The 16,315-nt window shown below is 40.4% G+C and overlaps 1 protein-coding gene across 5 annotated transcripts in view; it reads right to left on the reverse strand.

Moving 5' to 3' along the window:
- RC3H1 (ring finger and CCCH-type domains 1) overlaps positions 1-16,315 on the reverse strand; it is a 74,635-nt gene that overhangs the window by 9,893 nt on the left and 48,427 nt on the right. The window contains exons 15-20 of one of the 5 annotated variants that reach the window (XM_071435991.1): positions 14,240-14,450; positions 12,269-12,359; positions 12,019-12,154; positions 9,955-10,098; positions 9,290-9,405; positions 1,419-8,322 (exon numbers count right to left, since the gene is read on the reverse strand). In XM_071435991.1, the coding sequence (XP_071292092.1) occupies positions 8,172-8,322; positions 9,290-9,405; positions 9,955-10,098; positions 12,019-12,154; positions 12,269-12,359; positions 14,240-14,450 (849 nt within the window). In that variant the 3' untranslated portion in view covers positions 1,419-8,171. Of the gene's footprint in view, positions 1-1,418; positions 8,326-9,289; positions 9,406-9,954; positions 10,126-12,018; positions 12,155-12,268; positions 12,360-14,239; positions 14,451-16,315 lie in introns of those variants that run through there. The other 4 variants (XM_071435990.1, XM_071435988.1, XM_071435987.1 and 1 more) reach the window with 4 other exon arrangements.

Consider the following 16,315-nt stretch of genomic DNA (forward strand, 5'->3'; position numbering starts at 1 on the left):
TGTTAAAGACCACAAAAAGGTATGAAAGGAGAAGACTAAAAACCACAAAGCAGACTGTGGAACAAAACTTACTTTCACTTTAAGGCAAGTTCCAAACGAGGCTCAACATTAGGCAAATCCTGCTCACTCCTTGCTCTGAAGGGTCTGGTTTGATTTTAAAATATGTACACTCTGAGCAATTAAAAAAACTTGATTATTTTGAGTATCTTTTCTTGTTCACCTCTGGTGACCAGGTGAAGGAGCCACTTTGTTTACAGGTGAAGTCAGAAGAGAGCAGACCAAACCCAGGAGACATGTGGCTTCTCTGCTATTTGGCATCTCCTATGCTCCATCCTGGCAGAGAACACACACCTTGAGCTGGTGAAAAGCTCACTCAGATGGTCCAACAGTCTTACATCTCACACAAAATTTAGAAGAATGTACTTTCATCCCAGACAGAAAACAAAAGATACTTCAAAGTGTTCTTCATTAATTTATCACTTAATATAAATGCTGACAGAAAAGCAGGTAAGACCTTGTAGACATTTCCATCTATTTACAAACCACATAGTGAATCACTTTTCCACTTTTTATTTTTTGTTCAATCTGCAGCTCAAAGGACCCTCAGACATTCTGTGGGAGTAAGGTGGAGTCATGGAGAAAGAGGGAGAAAAGCAAGGAGAAGAGGGAAGAAGAAATAGCATTTAAACATTTTGTTCCTATGTAACTGCCATTCATGTACAGTAGGTCTCTACTCCCTTGTTCTTTCACACAAAAGTGACACTGTTGGCTCTAAAGGTCTGAGAATTAAATAAAGAAGACCACTACTGACTTTCAGATCTCTGGATCCTCTTGCCTTTTGCCTCCTTAAATGCATTCTGTCCCACTTCAGCGGAGTACCTAGAAAGTTTTCCTTTCAAGTCTAAAAAGTATTGGAGGAGTAAAGGCACAGAGAGTAGAGAACTTTCTTCTACTCCTTTTGTTATCTCAGTTTTCCCAAGAGGTAGCAAAGCATCTAACCTTTCCTGAAGAATACACAGCAATTCCCCATGGACCTCTGAACATCTCCCCCATGACCAGGCCTGTATGTACAAAACTTTGTAATTCCTCTGAACTTGCAGAGAATTCAATTTATGGAATTCTCACACATTCTACTTCATCTCTACTCCTATTGTGAATGTTTTGATAGCTACAAACAATAATTATTCACATTATCAACCCAGAGCCAGCCATTCCCATGAAGGATTGAGATTTTTGTTTATGGGAAAGAGAACAGGAAAGGAAGAAAACAGCAGAAGGAGAAGAAAAGCAAGGAAAACCACAAGGAGAGAATGAATGATATTTTGTTGAGCACTGATTCATGAAAACAGCAGATGAAATTTCACACGTCTAGGATCCTATAAAAATTTAAGAAATAGTTCATAACCTGACTCAACAAATTTCATGGTCTCCTTTATTACCTAGGCTATCCTTTATTTTATTTTTTGTTAAATATACCTCTGCAGGGCACAATCACATACAATCAATACGATTGGATAATTACATGAGCTCTATCCCAAGCATATATGCACCAATGTTAAAAAGTTATTTAAAAAACCAAACAAAACAAACAACCCAAAAAAATAAAATAAACTCCACCCAAAAAGGTGATAATGACTGCAGAATGTCTCGGGGAGACTTGTAAGGAACTAACAAGATCAAAGAAAATTAGACTTACAAAAACCACAAAAAAATCATATATCGAGAAATCCCACAACTGGAAGTAGATGATTTCAAAGAAGTGGGAGCTGTCATACATATCCCACAATTCTTCCTCCCTCCTCTCACACATCTTGCTTCACCTCTTCCTCCCCATAGCAACAAATACAATGAGGGGAAGAGCTTAACACAACGCTACCAGTTAGAGAAAATATGGAAAAATAGCCAAGCTACAGAACAGCTGCTAAGCTGACTTGAAGGAAAGATCCTTTGAGCATGGAAGCTGCTTACACAGCAAGCACAGGCTGAAGGGGGAATGGGAACTCCTTAAGATTAGGGAAACTCTCCAAGTGATTAGTTTTGCCCATGTTGATCAGCTTCACTTAGGAGAGGCTGCAGATGAACCAATTGTGACCTGTGCAGCAGCTCTGATGTGAATGGGATTGCTTCTTCCTCTCAGGTTGCTTCATGCATTTATTAAAGGCTGCTGCCAAATTTCTTTTAAAAAAGTTACAAATAAAGAGGTCAGTGCACACATCCAGTTGTGGGATCCATCTGATATACAATCTGGTTTGGATGCCAAAGACTTGTGAGTACTGTCTGCCACAGAACTATTAATGAAATATTTTCAACATTATGAAGAAGCAAATAATTTCTTGAGCATCAAATACTCCACAATATTTTTTTTTCCTCTTACAGATACATTTACCCCATATGCATTTTACATGTAATTCCATCATGTCTAACGTTTTTTATTTCCAAAGACTGCACCACCTGTTGCTTCTGTCTCTCTCAACACTGTATTTTTCAAATTGGACAATTGTGTTTACCTAAAACATGCAGATCTTCAAAACAGTTCTTTCCTGGCATATGAAAACATCCAACCAGTGTATCCAAGAAAAGCTGCCTTGCTGGATGAAGTTAGGCACCTAAACCCTCCCAACTGCTGAATACCTTGCAATTAGCACTAAAAATCACATACAAACTCCCTGGAATTGCAAAGATTGCCTGGGAAAGATCAGTTAATTACTCACATGACTAAGCTACAGGAATCCAATTTTGATTATTATGGCCACATGTTTTAAGCATCAAATGACTGTGATGCTCCTGATGCAGACAAATCCACATTGCCATGTGCTCTTTATATTGGGAAATTCCAGAAAATGCTGCAGCCTCTTTGCTTGCCACACTTCCCATGGAACAATATTACACTTGTCAATAGGAAATAAAATTATAAAGAAAAGAACTGTTAAGTTTGTTCTCCTTTCTCTACTAACCAAGGCTCTACCTGCATCACAAGAAGTGCTCTGAAGTCTGTGACAACACTAAGCAGTTACATTCTTCTTCCTACAGAAGAATAAAGGCCACATGTTAACTGTAGAAGGACACTGCTGGGACAACATTTCCCCAAATCCCTTTCTCATGTTGTATAACTAGAATTAACTTTAGTCTCTGTCATCCCCTGACATTCCAATAGAAAATAATGCAGTTGGTAACAATTCACTATGGGAATGAAAATTCCCAATGAAGTTTTTGACATTTTAAGAGTCTATTTGAATTGAGAGCAAATCAATTTGTGCTACATAATAATCTGTATAACAACCACCCATCTCTTAGCACCACAGCTGTACACAAAAGGTGGCTCAGAAGAGCTACTTCATTTTTACTCAGAAATTCAGTTTACACTTACTCAAGCAAGGTGGATGTTTTTCCAGTTCATAACTCCATTACTATGTAAGCAACTCAAAAACTCTTGCTCTCTTTTTCCTCCCAGGGAAATTGATTTATTGTGATACAAGAAATTAAGTTGCTGACACACTAACTTCTTTTTTTGGTTGTTTTTAAATCAGCAACACCAGGAGGCAGGAATGGAAGGCTGTGTTTTGGAAAGTGAATGATGACAAAATTTGAATATGATGGTAACATCATGCCCCAGCAGCATTGCTCTGTGCTCCTTCTATCTATCCTAGGACCAAAACCACTTCTTCATACACACAGAGACAAGCACAAAAACTTGCACACTGTGTATGTTTGGGTCTTTTCTCCCATTTTTGAGCAGAGAAGCTGGCTGGCACTCTCACTGTTGAGCCTCCTGAACACTGGCATGGCATTTCTTCTTTCTCATAAAAGCAGGTCTAAAAGAGCCAGTCCAGGAAAGAAACTTTACATTAGGAGTCTTTCAGATAACTATCCTGTAAGTCTGCTTTGTTATAGTCCAAAATCATAAATGTCAGTGGAAATGAGGGTTTATGCTACTCAGACTTTAAAAGATTTCTCTTTGAACCTAAAAACTTTAATAAGAAGTCTGTGAGAGTTTGAGTAGCTCAAGGAAGGGAAATGCCAGCAGCTTTCTTGTATTATTAATAAAAACCTCACTCCTGGCCCTTTCTAGTACAAAATTTGCCCCACCTTACTCAGTCCATGCTGTCAAGAGACAATATCATCACAAGTTTGGTTCTTCCACATCTAATTTAATGCAATGCTAGTGTTTCACAAATCTTCTCGGTCCCAGTGAACTTAAAAGTCAGTCACATTTGTAAGACAGATTTATCTTTTACTGTAACTGAAGAAATTTTCAATCAGTATTAAATTTAGAAACATTTAAAAACAAGGCTTCTTGGATTATAACATTTCTATGTTCCTTCTCCCTCTCTAAAAGAGCCATTCAGTCAGCTGAGAGAGTGCATGAGAGACTGAAAACACATCACAACAGCTCAGATACATCTCAGTACATTGCAAATTGTATGACTAAATTGAATGATTTTCCACAATTCAATGCATGGGCAAGGCTTGACAATCATTAACTTCTGGAAATTGTTATTAGAATAATACAGTCAACTCACAATACCCTACACAAATGTCTGACAATCAAAATGGCTACACCAGGGGAAAAAAAAAGTGTAAAGCACAAGTCTTTGGCTCTCCTTTAAAGAAAAACAGCAGTTTACCATGTTTATACAGATCCCCTGTTTGCCTACCAGTAGGGGCAATATCACATTTGTGCATCACTGAGTAATAACACCATTAGAAAAGGCAACTTCACAGAAGTTATTGGCTAAGCGAATTCATTTGAATGCTCTGTTTTGAGGCAGCAAGCTGTCACTGTTACACAATCAGGGAGGGTGGATGGGCAAGCCACAGGAGAAAAAGACACAAAAAGGGGAGAGACGGCTCAGAAAAGACTACAGAGAGAAGAACTTGAGAAGAACAGGGATAAAAGTGCTGCTAGCTTGAAAGGTGCTCTGATCTACAGAAAAAAAGTCCTACTCTGAAATAGGACAGCATGCAAGAAGGACAGAAGAAAAAGTTTAAACTTCTCCTATTAAGAAAACAGAACTAGGTCACAGGACAGACAGATGAGATGTCGACAGAAGGAGGGAAATAACACCACAGAATAAACAGACATCATCTATACACTGACTGAACCACTGACACACTGAAGCTTAACCTACCACTTGAAGCTTCCTATTCTCAAGGTTTATCCATGCTGTCCATCTGGCTGAAACCCACATATCAAGAGTTGTCTGGTGCAGCAGAATATTTAACCTACCTACCAAAGGATGCAGCAGTGCCCTGACACCATGGTAATACTGCTGCTTCTTGCCCAACAGAAGGAACTAAACCACTTGGCAGCCAAGAGCAATTTCACTGAGGTGGCCAGAATTCCTGTACAGCTGGGACAATGATGGGCTACAGGAGTGAGTGCAGAAGACACAGAGTCACTCCAGACATTTTCATGCTTGTAAACATCAATGCTGCCACTACTTACAGAGCTAGCTGTCCCCCAGGTTCTCCCAGTTTTTCCACTAAACCGGAACACTTTAGGTGCAGTTTCCAGAAAAAACTTAAAGAGTATGCACTGCATTTTGCTGTTTTATCTGTTTAATCAACTAAACTTCTGCAAAAAAAGCAGAAAAAGGCTAAGAGGAAGAGGGGATGAAACAAAGTCGAAAATCAATACTGTTAGTAGATACTAAGTAAACTATTTAACAAGCCAAACAATAATTCTGGGCAAACAGGGCATTCACCTGGACACATTGATCACAACAAGGACGTTATGCACAAAGTACAGCACAGAGAGCTGGATGAAGGAGAAAAAAACCCAGTAAGGTCCCCCTTCTAATCCACAGATTTTGGAAACATTCATCATATGTAGGCCAGCAATCTTAAACAGTGCTTACTGAAGAATTCCAGGAGAAAATGTGGAGAAAAGAATAATCCCTAACCTCGTGAGGGAACTAGGAAATAAAAGGTAAAGAGGTTTTCACCCCTCTAGATTTTCTTCCTAGTATTACAAATGAATCTGTAGTGTCCAACCTATCATAACCATCTTTGAAAATTAATTTTACATCCACAATTACTACAGTTTAAAAAAGGCACATTCTGGGCTTGTCCTCCTAGATTAGAATATAGCACTAATTATCTTGACTAAGATGAGCTCCCTGTGTTAATAAAGACACAGCAGGAAGGAGCAAACTAATTAAAATTCAGGAGAAGGCTGACCTGAGGGTGGTGCTCTGCACTGAAGGGTGAGAGGGCCCAGGGCCTGTGTCAGGTGACTTGGAAGCAGGCAGCCAGGAAAAGACCTTCATCCTCCTCATGCCCAGAGCTGAGAAGGGAGGAACAGACCTGACAGGCTCCCAGCTGCATCACCCCAGTTCTGCTCAGCTCCAAGGAGAGTGGCTGGAATGCTTGGCTTCAAGTAGGAGATAGAGATGGATAGGGGCAAGGGGAGATGAAGCTGTTTCAGTGCAAAGTTGATTCTTTGCCAAAAGTTAAAAGAGGCATTAGAAAAAAGCAAGCTTCAAACTACTCCAGGCAATTAAGAGGCCAAAGTTCAACTAAGAGTGAAATAAACCCATGTTAAGACACATGGAAAGTGTGGGGGGATGTGCGAAAAAATGCTTTTATTTTCATTCAGTGCTTCTACCTCCCAGACATTTGATCACAACAGCTGCGCTCATGCGAAAAAATTCTTAAAACATACCCAATATATATACAGATATAACTATGTATATATGTATATATATATTTATATATAAATTTTTATTTAAATAAAAAAGAAAGCTCGAATCCCAAGCCAATATGTGTATCAAATCCTTGACCAGCCAGGTCTGTAGGGCATAATCAAATTCAATGTGAAATAGTATATAAACGCGGTGCCTTGACTGGGCAAATTAAATAATTGCTACTCAAAAGAGTCTTCTGTTTGGACTCTCCTACTGGTAGGCAATAGTGAGACTGTATCCCCTCCCACCCCCCTGTTGTTTTATTTAACAGTATGATGAATGCAAAGCTTAGCCCAAGGTTGCTAGAACCTCAGCAGGAGTTAAGGTTAAGGAAAAAAACTAAAACCCAAGAAAATTTATTAACTTTTGCTTTACCCAACCAAAGCAATGCAGTAATTTATTACATAACCAGTGCTTTCCCACTTAGTAGTCTAACCCAGAAAAAAAATGAGGACAGGCCAAGAAGGTAGAGAGGGAGCAGCACTTGAAAAGTCATTCTCAAGAGGTCTTCATATCCAGGATCTTACCTCAGCATATGCCAAAAAAGTAAAAAAATGTGCAGCAAGAACAAAATCTTTAATCTAAAAAAAAATAAAATCAAAAGACACTGTGACTCTGGCTTATGCCCACAAAACATCTATTTGGAGAAGTATTAGATCTATCAGGCAAAATTTGCTCCTCAATACTTCTGGCAAGATCTGTGCTGCACCTTCAGTGGTTACTTTGGTGCAATTCTTCCCCCACGAAACAGGAACCCAGGGTGGATTCACTGCAGGCCTGACAAACTGCAGGTTGGTACTCAGGTGTCAGATTCTAATGTACACAGACCTTAAATAACGCCAGCCTTTAAGAAGGACCACACCTTGGCAAAGACTCTGTCATTTGTAGTTTAAATTCAGCAACTTAAGCAAGAAGCTCAGGTTAAGTTCCTGGCCACAATGGGAGCAATTGTGTTAAGATGAAGTTTGCTGCACATCTTTTGACACTGCAATTCACAGCTACTCTCTAACCCTCATTCCTTGTTTACCCTTAAACCACACAAGGAAGAGGCCAAATTGTTGTAGTAAGGTAAATAAGGAATTATGCACTGGGTATGTAATAATACCAAAATAAAAGAAAACCTACTTCATTAAGATCATACAATTAATCAAACAGAGTATATATATATAATATCTTTTTTTTTTAAGCCCTGGGATTCAAGGCGTCCAAAGTTATTAAAATAAAGTTCATTCACAGAACAAAAACAAATTTAATTTGAATTGCTTGCAGATACTGCTAATTTTCATTTTTTAATTAAAAAATGCGTTAATGTGAACTATGTGCAGGATTTGTTTCTAGTAGTTGTGTTTGTGCACATTGCCTCTGGACCTGCTGCTCTGCTACTACTGCTGCTCCTGGGTTTATCCAATCATCCCTGGAAAAAAACACAAGATGGAAGCTGCCAACACCCCAGCAGAAGGAGCTCCAGGGTGTGCTGGCCTCGCTTCACGGAGCAGATGTGGGTGTCACTCCCCCTCGCTGGGAGTCATGGCCATCTCCTCCTCCCTCGGGGTCCTCTGCCAGGCTGAGAGATGCCATATTGTTTGACAGGAGCCCAATGTTCTCTTGGGTCAAAGCTGATCCATTTGGAACATCACTGCTGAAGGGAAGTTGAAGAGAAAGGGGAAGTGGGCCAAAAGAAGCAATTACTGAGATTTTCCCTTCATTTTTAACTAAGAGGACTTCAGTGTACATATTCTAGAATATTTAAGTTGCCTCATGATAATTTGTACTCCCCCCCCCCCCCCCCTTAAAAATATAAACAGTTATTTTGATTTCATTACTTTCATAGCACCATATGGAAAAATTAGTTCCTTCTCTGGCGGTGTCAATCTGATGGTGCAATACAAAATTCTAGAACTGGTCATAAAAAGAAGGCACAGACTTCATCAGCAATATGAAAATGCTCATTCTGAATAAATATTAATATTCCAAACTGCTCACATGAAGTTATGTAAACATGCAAGATTCTCTGTTCATTGCTGGCCTGAATACATATAGATGCTTGTGGCTGTTTGAAAACACTTGCTGTAGAGACCTCCAGCATTCCTAAAAAGATCTTCTTCCAACTATTAAATGTGAAGTGAAATCAATCCCAGCCCCTACACAGATAAAAGTCCACTACTGACAGCTGAAAGTGAATGTAGCTTCAAAGTCTGTGCCTTCCTAGACAACATCTACATCACAAACTTTAGCAGGATGGAATACCTTTCACATTTGGAAGATTTTTTTTATTTGAAACCAAGACAGCAGATAAGGATTTCTTTTGTGGTGGCTATGTAACTCCTGCTTCTCCCTACTAACCATCCAATACTGACCAGATGGATTTCTCTCTGCAAGTCTTCTGTTCCGTTAATTTATTTAGTCTTATTCCACTCACCTACTCCACAGCTAGAGAGGTCCTTAATTCATACCTGCACTATAAAAACTTGATTTTTAGTCTCTTTGTCTAGTAGGTGCTTCCTCATCATAGCTGATGTGAGGCAAGGGTATTTATTCAAGAGGAGAGTGGCCCTGAAGAAGTGGCTCCTGTTACACAAAGACAGGTTGAAGGCCCATGTTACCTGAATGTCAGTGTAAGGTCCTCAGCTGGAACCTTATTTTGTGGTTCTAATTGTCCATTTTCTGTCTGTTTAGTGGTGCCCAGCTTGTTTTTCATATCCAGTGAAGACTGGCTCTCCTTTAAAGAAAGGACAGATGAAAAATTCTTTAAGAGTGTGTTGAAAGAACTGGAGATTTCATTCCTTAGGGACGATGAAGAAGGCCTGTGAACTGCAGTCACACAGTTTAACCCACAAAAGCCATGAGACAAAAACAGACTTTTAGATATGCTCATCCTCTCAGGACACAGTATTTCCCAAAAGGAAGGGATGATCCTTGTAACAACAAGCAAAGGCCACAGACTGTAACAGCACACAGACTTCTGAACACTAGCCTGTACCTGCAGACTATGTTAAAGCAGTTTATAGAGCTCATGGCACAGGGACCTTGGAGACAATTTGGTTTCCATCAAAGTCAACACCACGCTTATTTCAAATGGTGACAAATTAACAACATTTAAAGAGGCTACATTAAACTTCTTCATGAAGAAGACTCCAGAAACTCCTCAGGAGGTTTTGAAGAATAGAAGTGAGGAGGAAGATGGATGACTCCAGCTGTGTAGGGAGCCTTTCTGCCAGGGTGAATGGCTCTGCACTGCATCTCTGCCTCCCAGACCCCCAGCACTCACCATGCTCAGCTCACGGGTTCTCTTCCCAATTTCCCTTTCCACCTGGTGTAGCTCCAAGCTCAGCTGTTCACTTGAGATCATCCCAGGCCACTTGGGAGGTGGGGGTGGGGGCTGTGGTTGGCCTGCCAGGGTAGTCGCCTCTCTCTGCAACAGCAGCCTGTTACTAACAGCCTAAATGCATAAAGCCAAGCACATACACAACTGAGCACACAACACACCAAGCACAGAGAGCTCTAAGGCCATAATTCCAGAGTATTGCTCATTTACAAAACCAAGGCCACACTTCACAATGTCCCAATTGAAATCACTTCCAATGCAAGTTTCAACATGTTTCTGTAGAGATGGACAAGTATTTTAATTTTTAAACAAGCAGTGTTAAATACCTCTTGCTGTCATAAATTTGCATGTGTTTTCTTCATGTGTCACACCCTTCTCAAAACTAAGCCCAAGAACAAAAACATTACTCTCTTCTGAGCTCTATGTTCAACAATAGAGAACTGCAGATAAGCAAGTCTGCTGCTTTATTTACAGCAGTAGAATTTATCTAATTCTACAGCAGAGCCAGAATTATTCTTACATCATCTTGAGAGATGTAGCTGTCAATATGTAGGTTTCTACCGACCCACATTAGGAAACAGGAATAGAGAGAGGCAAGTGACTATGGTCATTCACAAGTTACTAAAAGCAGTAGCCATTCTAAAATTCTGCTAACACTTGTGAATCAGTTCTGCAAGTGTGGGCTCTGCATTTAAATACATCATCTTGTACTCCACACAACCCAGCATTTGGCTGGTCTTTAAGTAGAAATGCTCATAAAATGCAAAAGCAAAATGATCTAGCTCTTCATGCTCTGGCTGAATTGATTACCGCAACCTTGTAATAGACAAACCAGTGAAGACTCCTTGATTTCCAGTATCTACATGCAGCTTTAGATGTAAGAGATAAACTGAAAGCTGTTCTTAATCAAAATAACTAATTCTGCAAAATTCATATTATGCCAAAATCAAGGCTCAACATTCAACTCTGTAGGATTTAACACTGACTCAATCACAACAATGATCAGCAGGAGAAGGCCACTTACAGGTTTTGCAACTTTCCAGTACTCTTGTATTATGGCATATGCAGACATGCAAGATTGAAAACATTTTCTCCTCTCATTCCCAAACAAGAGCACAAGAACACAAGCTATGTTTCAAGTAACTAACAAATACATATTACTGCAACTACTGCTGTGACTTAATTGTGAGCTCTTAAACTAATCTGCAATCACCCTCCTCTGTAACGTGTTCTTAATTAACCATAGCTTCAGCAGAAGCTGCTATCCACTACTTACAGCATTTTCTTCTGGGAAAATGTTAACACAAATAGTTGCTGAGGTACCTAGAACAGTTTTCTGGTAAATACTTACTGATTTTTCCTAAAAGGAAAAAAGTAACTAAGGCTTTCTAAAACTATTCCTTCATTATAGCTTAACATTACTCCTAACTCACAAAATTGAAATATTTCAGCTCATTAATTCTTTTACAAACACATACTCATCTTTCCTTATGCCACAACTACATTTCTTCTAAGCGAAGAGCCATAAAGTATTAAGCCTTAATTTTTCAAGCTAAATATATTACATATTTACTTTCTTGACTCTTGTGGTTTGTGCTATTTAGGAAGAAACAGGTACAAACACAAAGCCAAACACAAAACAGATGAAGCTCATGGCTTTCTGTACATAAAATCAGACATTTCCAGCAGCAGTAAAGTCAAGAAGAACAGGCTCCTACGCCCCAAGTTTGCCTCTGAGTAGAGCTGAACACAGGGGGAGTGAAAAAGAGAGTGACAGCAAACAAGACTGAGCACAGACTTCAGATTCAAATATAGTGTAGATGTGCAAGTGGAGTGCAGGGAAGTTTCTGCTGCTGAGCAGAAAGGCTGGAACTTGCACCACAGCCCTGATGCCTGGCATCACAGGAGCTACTGAGTATCACTACAAAGGTCAGCCCTTGAAAGGCTTTACCAGCCTCATCTCCCTCCATCCCACCCCCCAGCACTGCTCCAAATGCTGGTACCAACCTCCAGCCCCCTCATTTGGGTCTGCTGGCTGATCTGATGGTCAACTTGCTGCAGCTCCATGCGCAGCTGCTGCTCCCGTTCAGCTGAGGGCAACTGCTTCCCATGAGCAGCCACATCTGACATGGACAGCCTCTCCCTTTGGGATTGGAAAACAAGGAGATTTCAAAAAAAATCTTTACTCCACTGGCACAGAAAAAAATACATAAAAGAAATTTTAAAAAAAGGCAAAGAAAAAATACAGCAATCCTACCTGTCATTGAAACGTCCCTGAGAAGGTATATTTTGATGAGGAGAATATGGAGAGCCTCCCCAGCCACCATGAGTTTCATAAGGACTGTAGTCTACCAGAGAACAGAAGAAAACCACATTGCATTACTACAAAATCACCCTTTCAGTCATTCAGCCAACACAGAACTAGACAGAGAAGAAGAAGAAAGCCCAGTGCTAAGAACTGTATAACCTAACAGCCTGCAAATGACTCAGAATGGGAGTTTTTCAGTACCACACTTACTTGGACATGTCTGGTACATCTTTCCAGGCACTTGTCATAAAGCAGCAGTACTGTTTGGAACATCCTGGATTCTAACTGAGTTTCAGACTCAAACACCTTAATGGGTCAGCATATTAGACAGCCCTCTAATTATGAGAAGTTGAACACTTCTTCTGATTAAATGAACACAGAAATACTCTTTGTGACTGGTCTCACATGCCTGATACATGACTCTTCCTGTATGACTAACAGTCTGTGACAGCCTTCCAGAGTCTGAGATTGTGAAGGACTTCAGATACTCAGGCAGGTGAGTGTTGTCATCTTATTGCAAAAGTCCCACACCTTCTTGGTGATTTCTCACATGCAGCTCCTCACAGCACTGACTCCTTCTTCTTCTCAGCACAGCCAACAAACTCCACTCCCTTCTCACCCAGCTAACCCACTCTTTTGTGGCACTCATTCTTACTGAACACAGCTGTGGCCTGTTAAGGGCAGGCCTGTTCCTAATCTTTGGTGATTAGTACAGCTGCAACTCCTCAGGTGTGAGACTACCTTCTGCACTATCTTTATTTTCTCACATTCTATCCCTCCACAGATGAGCAAACACAGAAAAAAACTTACAGACACGATGATTGTAGTTATTTTTACTACTGAAGTTCCTGAAAGACTCAGGAGTTCATTGATAATTCTGACATACCTCAGTAACTACAGTTTAAAGATTAAGTTTTCACCTGTAATAAAGTCTAAAAAATTACTGCCTGAAAGAGCTAGAAGCAAGTTTGGGGAAATATAAAAATTCAATATTTTCTTAAGGTTATGCAGTGCACCTCAAGAAAGAGACAATCTTTTGGAGTAAGACAGAAGGCCATATTATACACATGAATAGAAAATAGATGTGTTGGAAATGAACTACTTCTGCTTTTTTACTTTGCCTAACAGTACACAAGACAATGGCTGCATTAAGTTTTAGGAGCAGCTACCCATAGAGCAGGAGAGCAGCAGTACAATACTCCACCAATGGTTCTGCACAGTGTATTTGGGAAAGTGCTAGGCTTCTGGATTCTGCTGCTACAGATTTAAAATAAGCTTTCTATCAGAGGGACTGGCAGAACAAAGTAACTTCTTCCAAACAGCAACAACACATCACTAACAAATACACTGTGTATGCACAAACATGTCATAGAATCATTGAATATCCCAAGTTGGAAGGGACCTACAAGGACCACGGAGTCCAAACTCCTGGCCCTCCACAAGCACCCCAAGAATCCCACCCTCTACCCAAAAGTACTGTCCATATACTTCTGGAGCTCTGGCAGTCCTGGGACTGTGACCATTCCCTGTTCAGTGTCCCACCACCCTCTGAGGGAAAAATCTTTCCCTGATATCCAACTTAACCCTCCCCTGACAGCTCCAGTCCTATCACTGGTCACTACAGAGAAATCAGGGCCTGTCCTTCTGCACTCCCTCGGGAGGAGGCTGTAGACTGCTATGGGGTCTGCCCTCAGTCTCCTCTTGTCCAGACCAAGTGATCTCAGAAAGCTGTGGCAACCTTGCTCTGAATTCAGTCTTAGTATATAACCCTACCTGCAGTTATTTTAAGTGGCATTAACACACACCACAGCTGTACTTCTAAGACAAGACACAAGCTTACAGGGCTTGTCTTCCAGGCAAGTAAAGAAAATAGCAACAAACAGAAAAACAGTCAAGAAAATCCAAGAGCATAGATGATACCTGAAATGATGGATTTGGTGGCAGCTCCCTGAACTGCCATGGCCTGCATGGGCCCAGAGTTCTGGTACATGGCTTTGGAAGTACGGGAGATGGCCCCAAATCTTGACACAGTTGGTCGGTCTCCAAAGGGAATGAGGTCATCGTCCCCCGCCTCGGCCGCTCGCCGCTGCATGTCCAGGCGCTGCTCACGCATGGCTTTACTGTCCACATTCTGCACAACACATGGAAAAGGCACTCCAAAACTCATTCCAAAACCAAGAGGACACATTCCTCCCACAATTTGCTAAGTGCAGTTAGTTTCTCTTGTATTCTCTATTCCCTTCACTTTTCAACTAGTTTTTGTAGTCAGAGGGGACATCTTAATGGCCTACCTTAAGATGATCATTACAACACCACAGTGAAAAAGCTGAAAAATTGTGATCAAATCCAGAAGAAGAGAGCAGCAGCAAATGGAAACTGAGACAGAGAAAGTCTAATGGGAAGAGAAGGGGGGGAAAATCTCCCCCCTCATATAAACTCAAAGAAGAGACAAGTGGGCATCTCTGAGGAATACACATTCCTTCTAGAATCAAAAAGAAATTCCTCTGAAGCCCAGTGCTAAGAATTGTATAACCTAACAGCCTGCAAATGACTCAGAATGGGAGTTTTTCAGTACCATACTTACTTGGACATGTCTGATATATCTTTTCAGGCACTTTTCATAAAGCAGCAGTACTGTTTGGAACATCCTGGTTTCCAACTGAGTTTCACACTCAAACACCTTAATGGGCCAGCATATGAGGAGACAAAGTGCTCACTCTGTCCTCTAAGAGCTGAGTTAAGTAGGAAAGCTATCTGTTGGCTACCACAAAATGTAAAATGGTAAGAATTGCCAAAATCAAGTTAAGACTTGGCTAAAGAAGTAAAATTGTGCACAGTAGAACAAAAAGAGCAAGGTAAGTGGGACCACTACACCAATAAAATTGTCTAAAGGCTACAACCTTTGGTATAGTCCAATAATAACATAAAAATCTGCAAGCTTTCAGTGGGGATAATGATTGCTAGAAACAGTTAACATATCTGAGCCAGGAATAAAGGGGTGAAAGTGGCAGTAACAACTAAGTTGGAAGCTAAACTCAAGAAATGTAATACTTGGAAACTGAAACATTAGGGAAAATCTAATTTGGAATTCTGGAAAAAAATACATTTTAATTTCGAGGCCATAGGATGCTAGTACCAATTTTAATATCCTTCTATTTACCCAGTAAAGCTGCATGTATCTGCAGAATATTCAGCATTATGCACTCAGATGATCCTACTCCTGTCCTTCAAAAAAAGGAATCTCTTATGAATGATTTAAAAAAAAATCACTGAAGAATTAATTCAGTAAAGGTCTCTTGATTTTTTTTTTCTGTGAGGAGGCAAAAACTGAAAAGCAGCAGAGATGCCATTTTGCTCATCTGAAAATTAGCTCTGGGGCAGAAGAATACTTTGTTTAGCCTTGAAAAAGGAGGTTACTTCTCCAGAACCTTATTATTCCTTGTAATTGAGCTGCAGGTTTTTTACAGAGTTTTCTAGCAGCAGGGATGAAAGCCAAGAGCTGTTTATCACTCCTGGATGCTGCCACTTAGACAGCAATAAGCTGATTCCAAGTAATCTCAGTACTTCCCCAGGTCAAACGTGGCAGTGTGCTAACTCCAGGCAACCACACTGTGTAGGACTGAGAGCAAGAGGACAGGTAAAAAGGCCAAAGCTGCAGATGAAATGCAATGTTTTGCCCTGCTTTTTTCAGTAGAAAGCCTCCTTTTTGGGTCTATTTCCAACAGCAGCTTCAAGATTTTATGAGGAAAGCAATTAGCAGACAGAAAAAAGACAAATTTAATTCCAATGGGGCAGAGGGGGAAAGGGGAGCCTTTTTGTGGAGAAACTGAACCAAAAAAATCCTGATTTAATTAAGTGGTTGCAACAGGTGAGCATCTGTCCACAGAAGAAGGAATTCTGATTAGAAACCTCTTAACTGGCTAAAGATAGGTCACCATGGCTCCAACAACACAAAAATAAGTCAACAGATCACTTTTGCAGATGGGGGGTGAAGGA

The sequence above is a fragment of the Agelaius tricolor genome, unplaced genomic scaffold, assembly GCF_023055355.1.
Source record: "Agelaius tricolor isolate 1412-34295 unplaced genomic scaffold, bAgeTri1.0.p SCAF_11, whole genome shotgun sequence".
Classification (NCBI taxonomy): Eukaryota; Metazoa; Chordata; class Aves; order Passeriformes; family Icteridae; genus Agelaius; species Agelaius tricolor.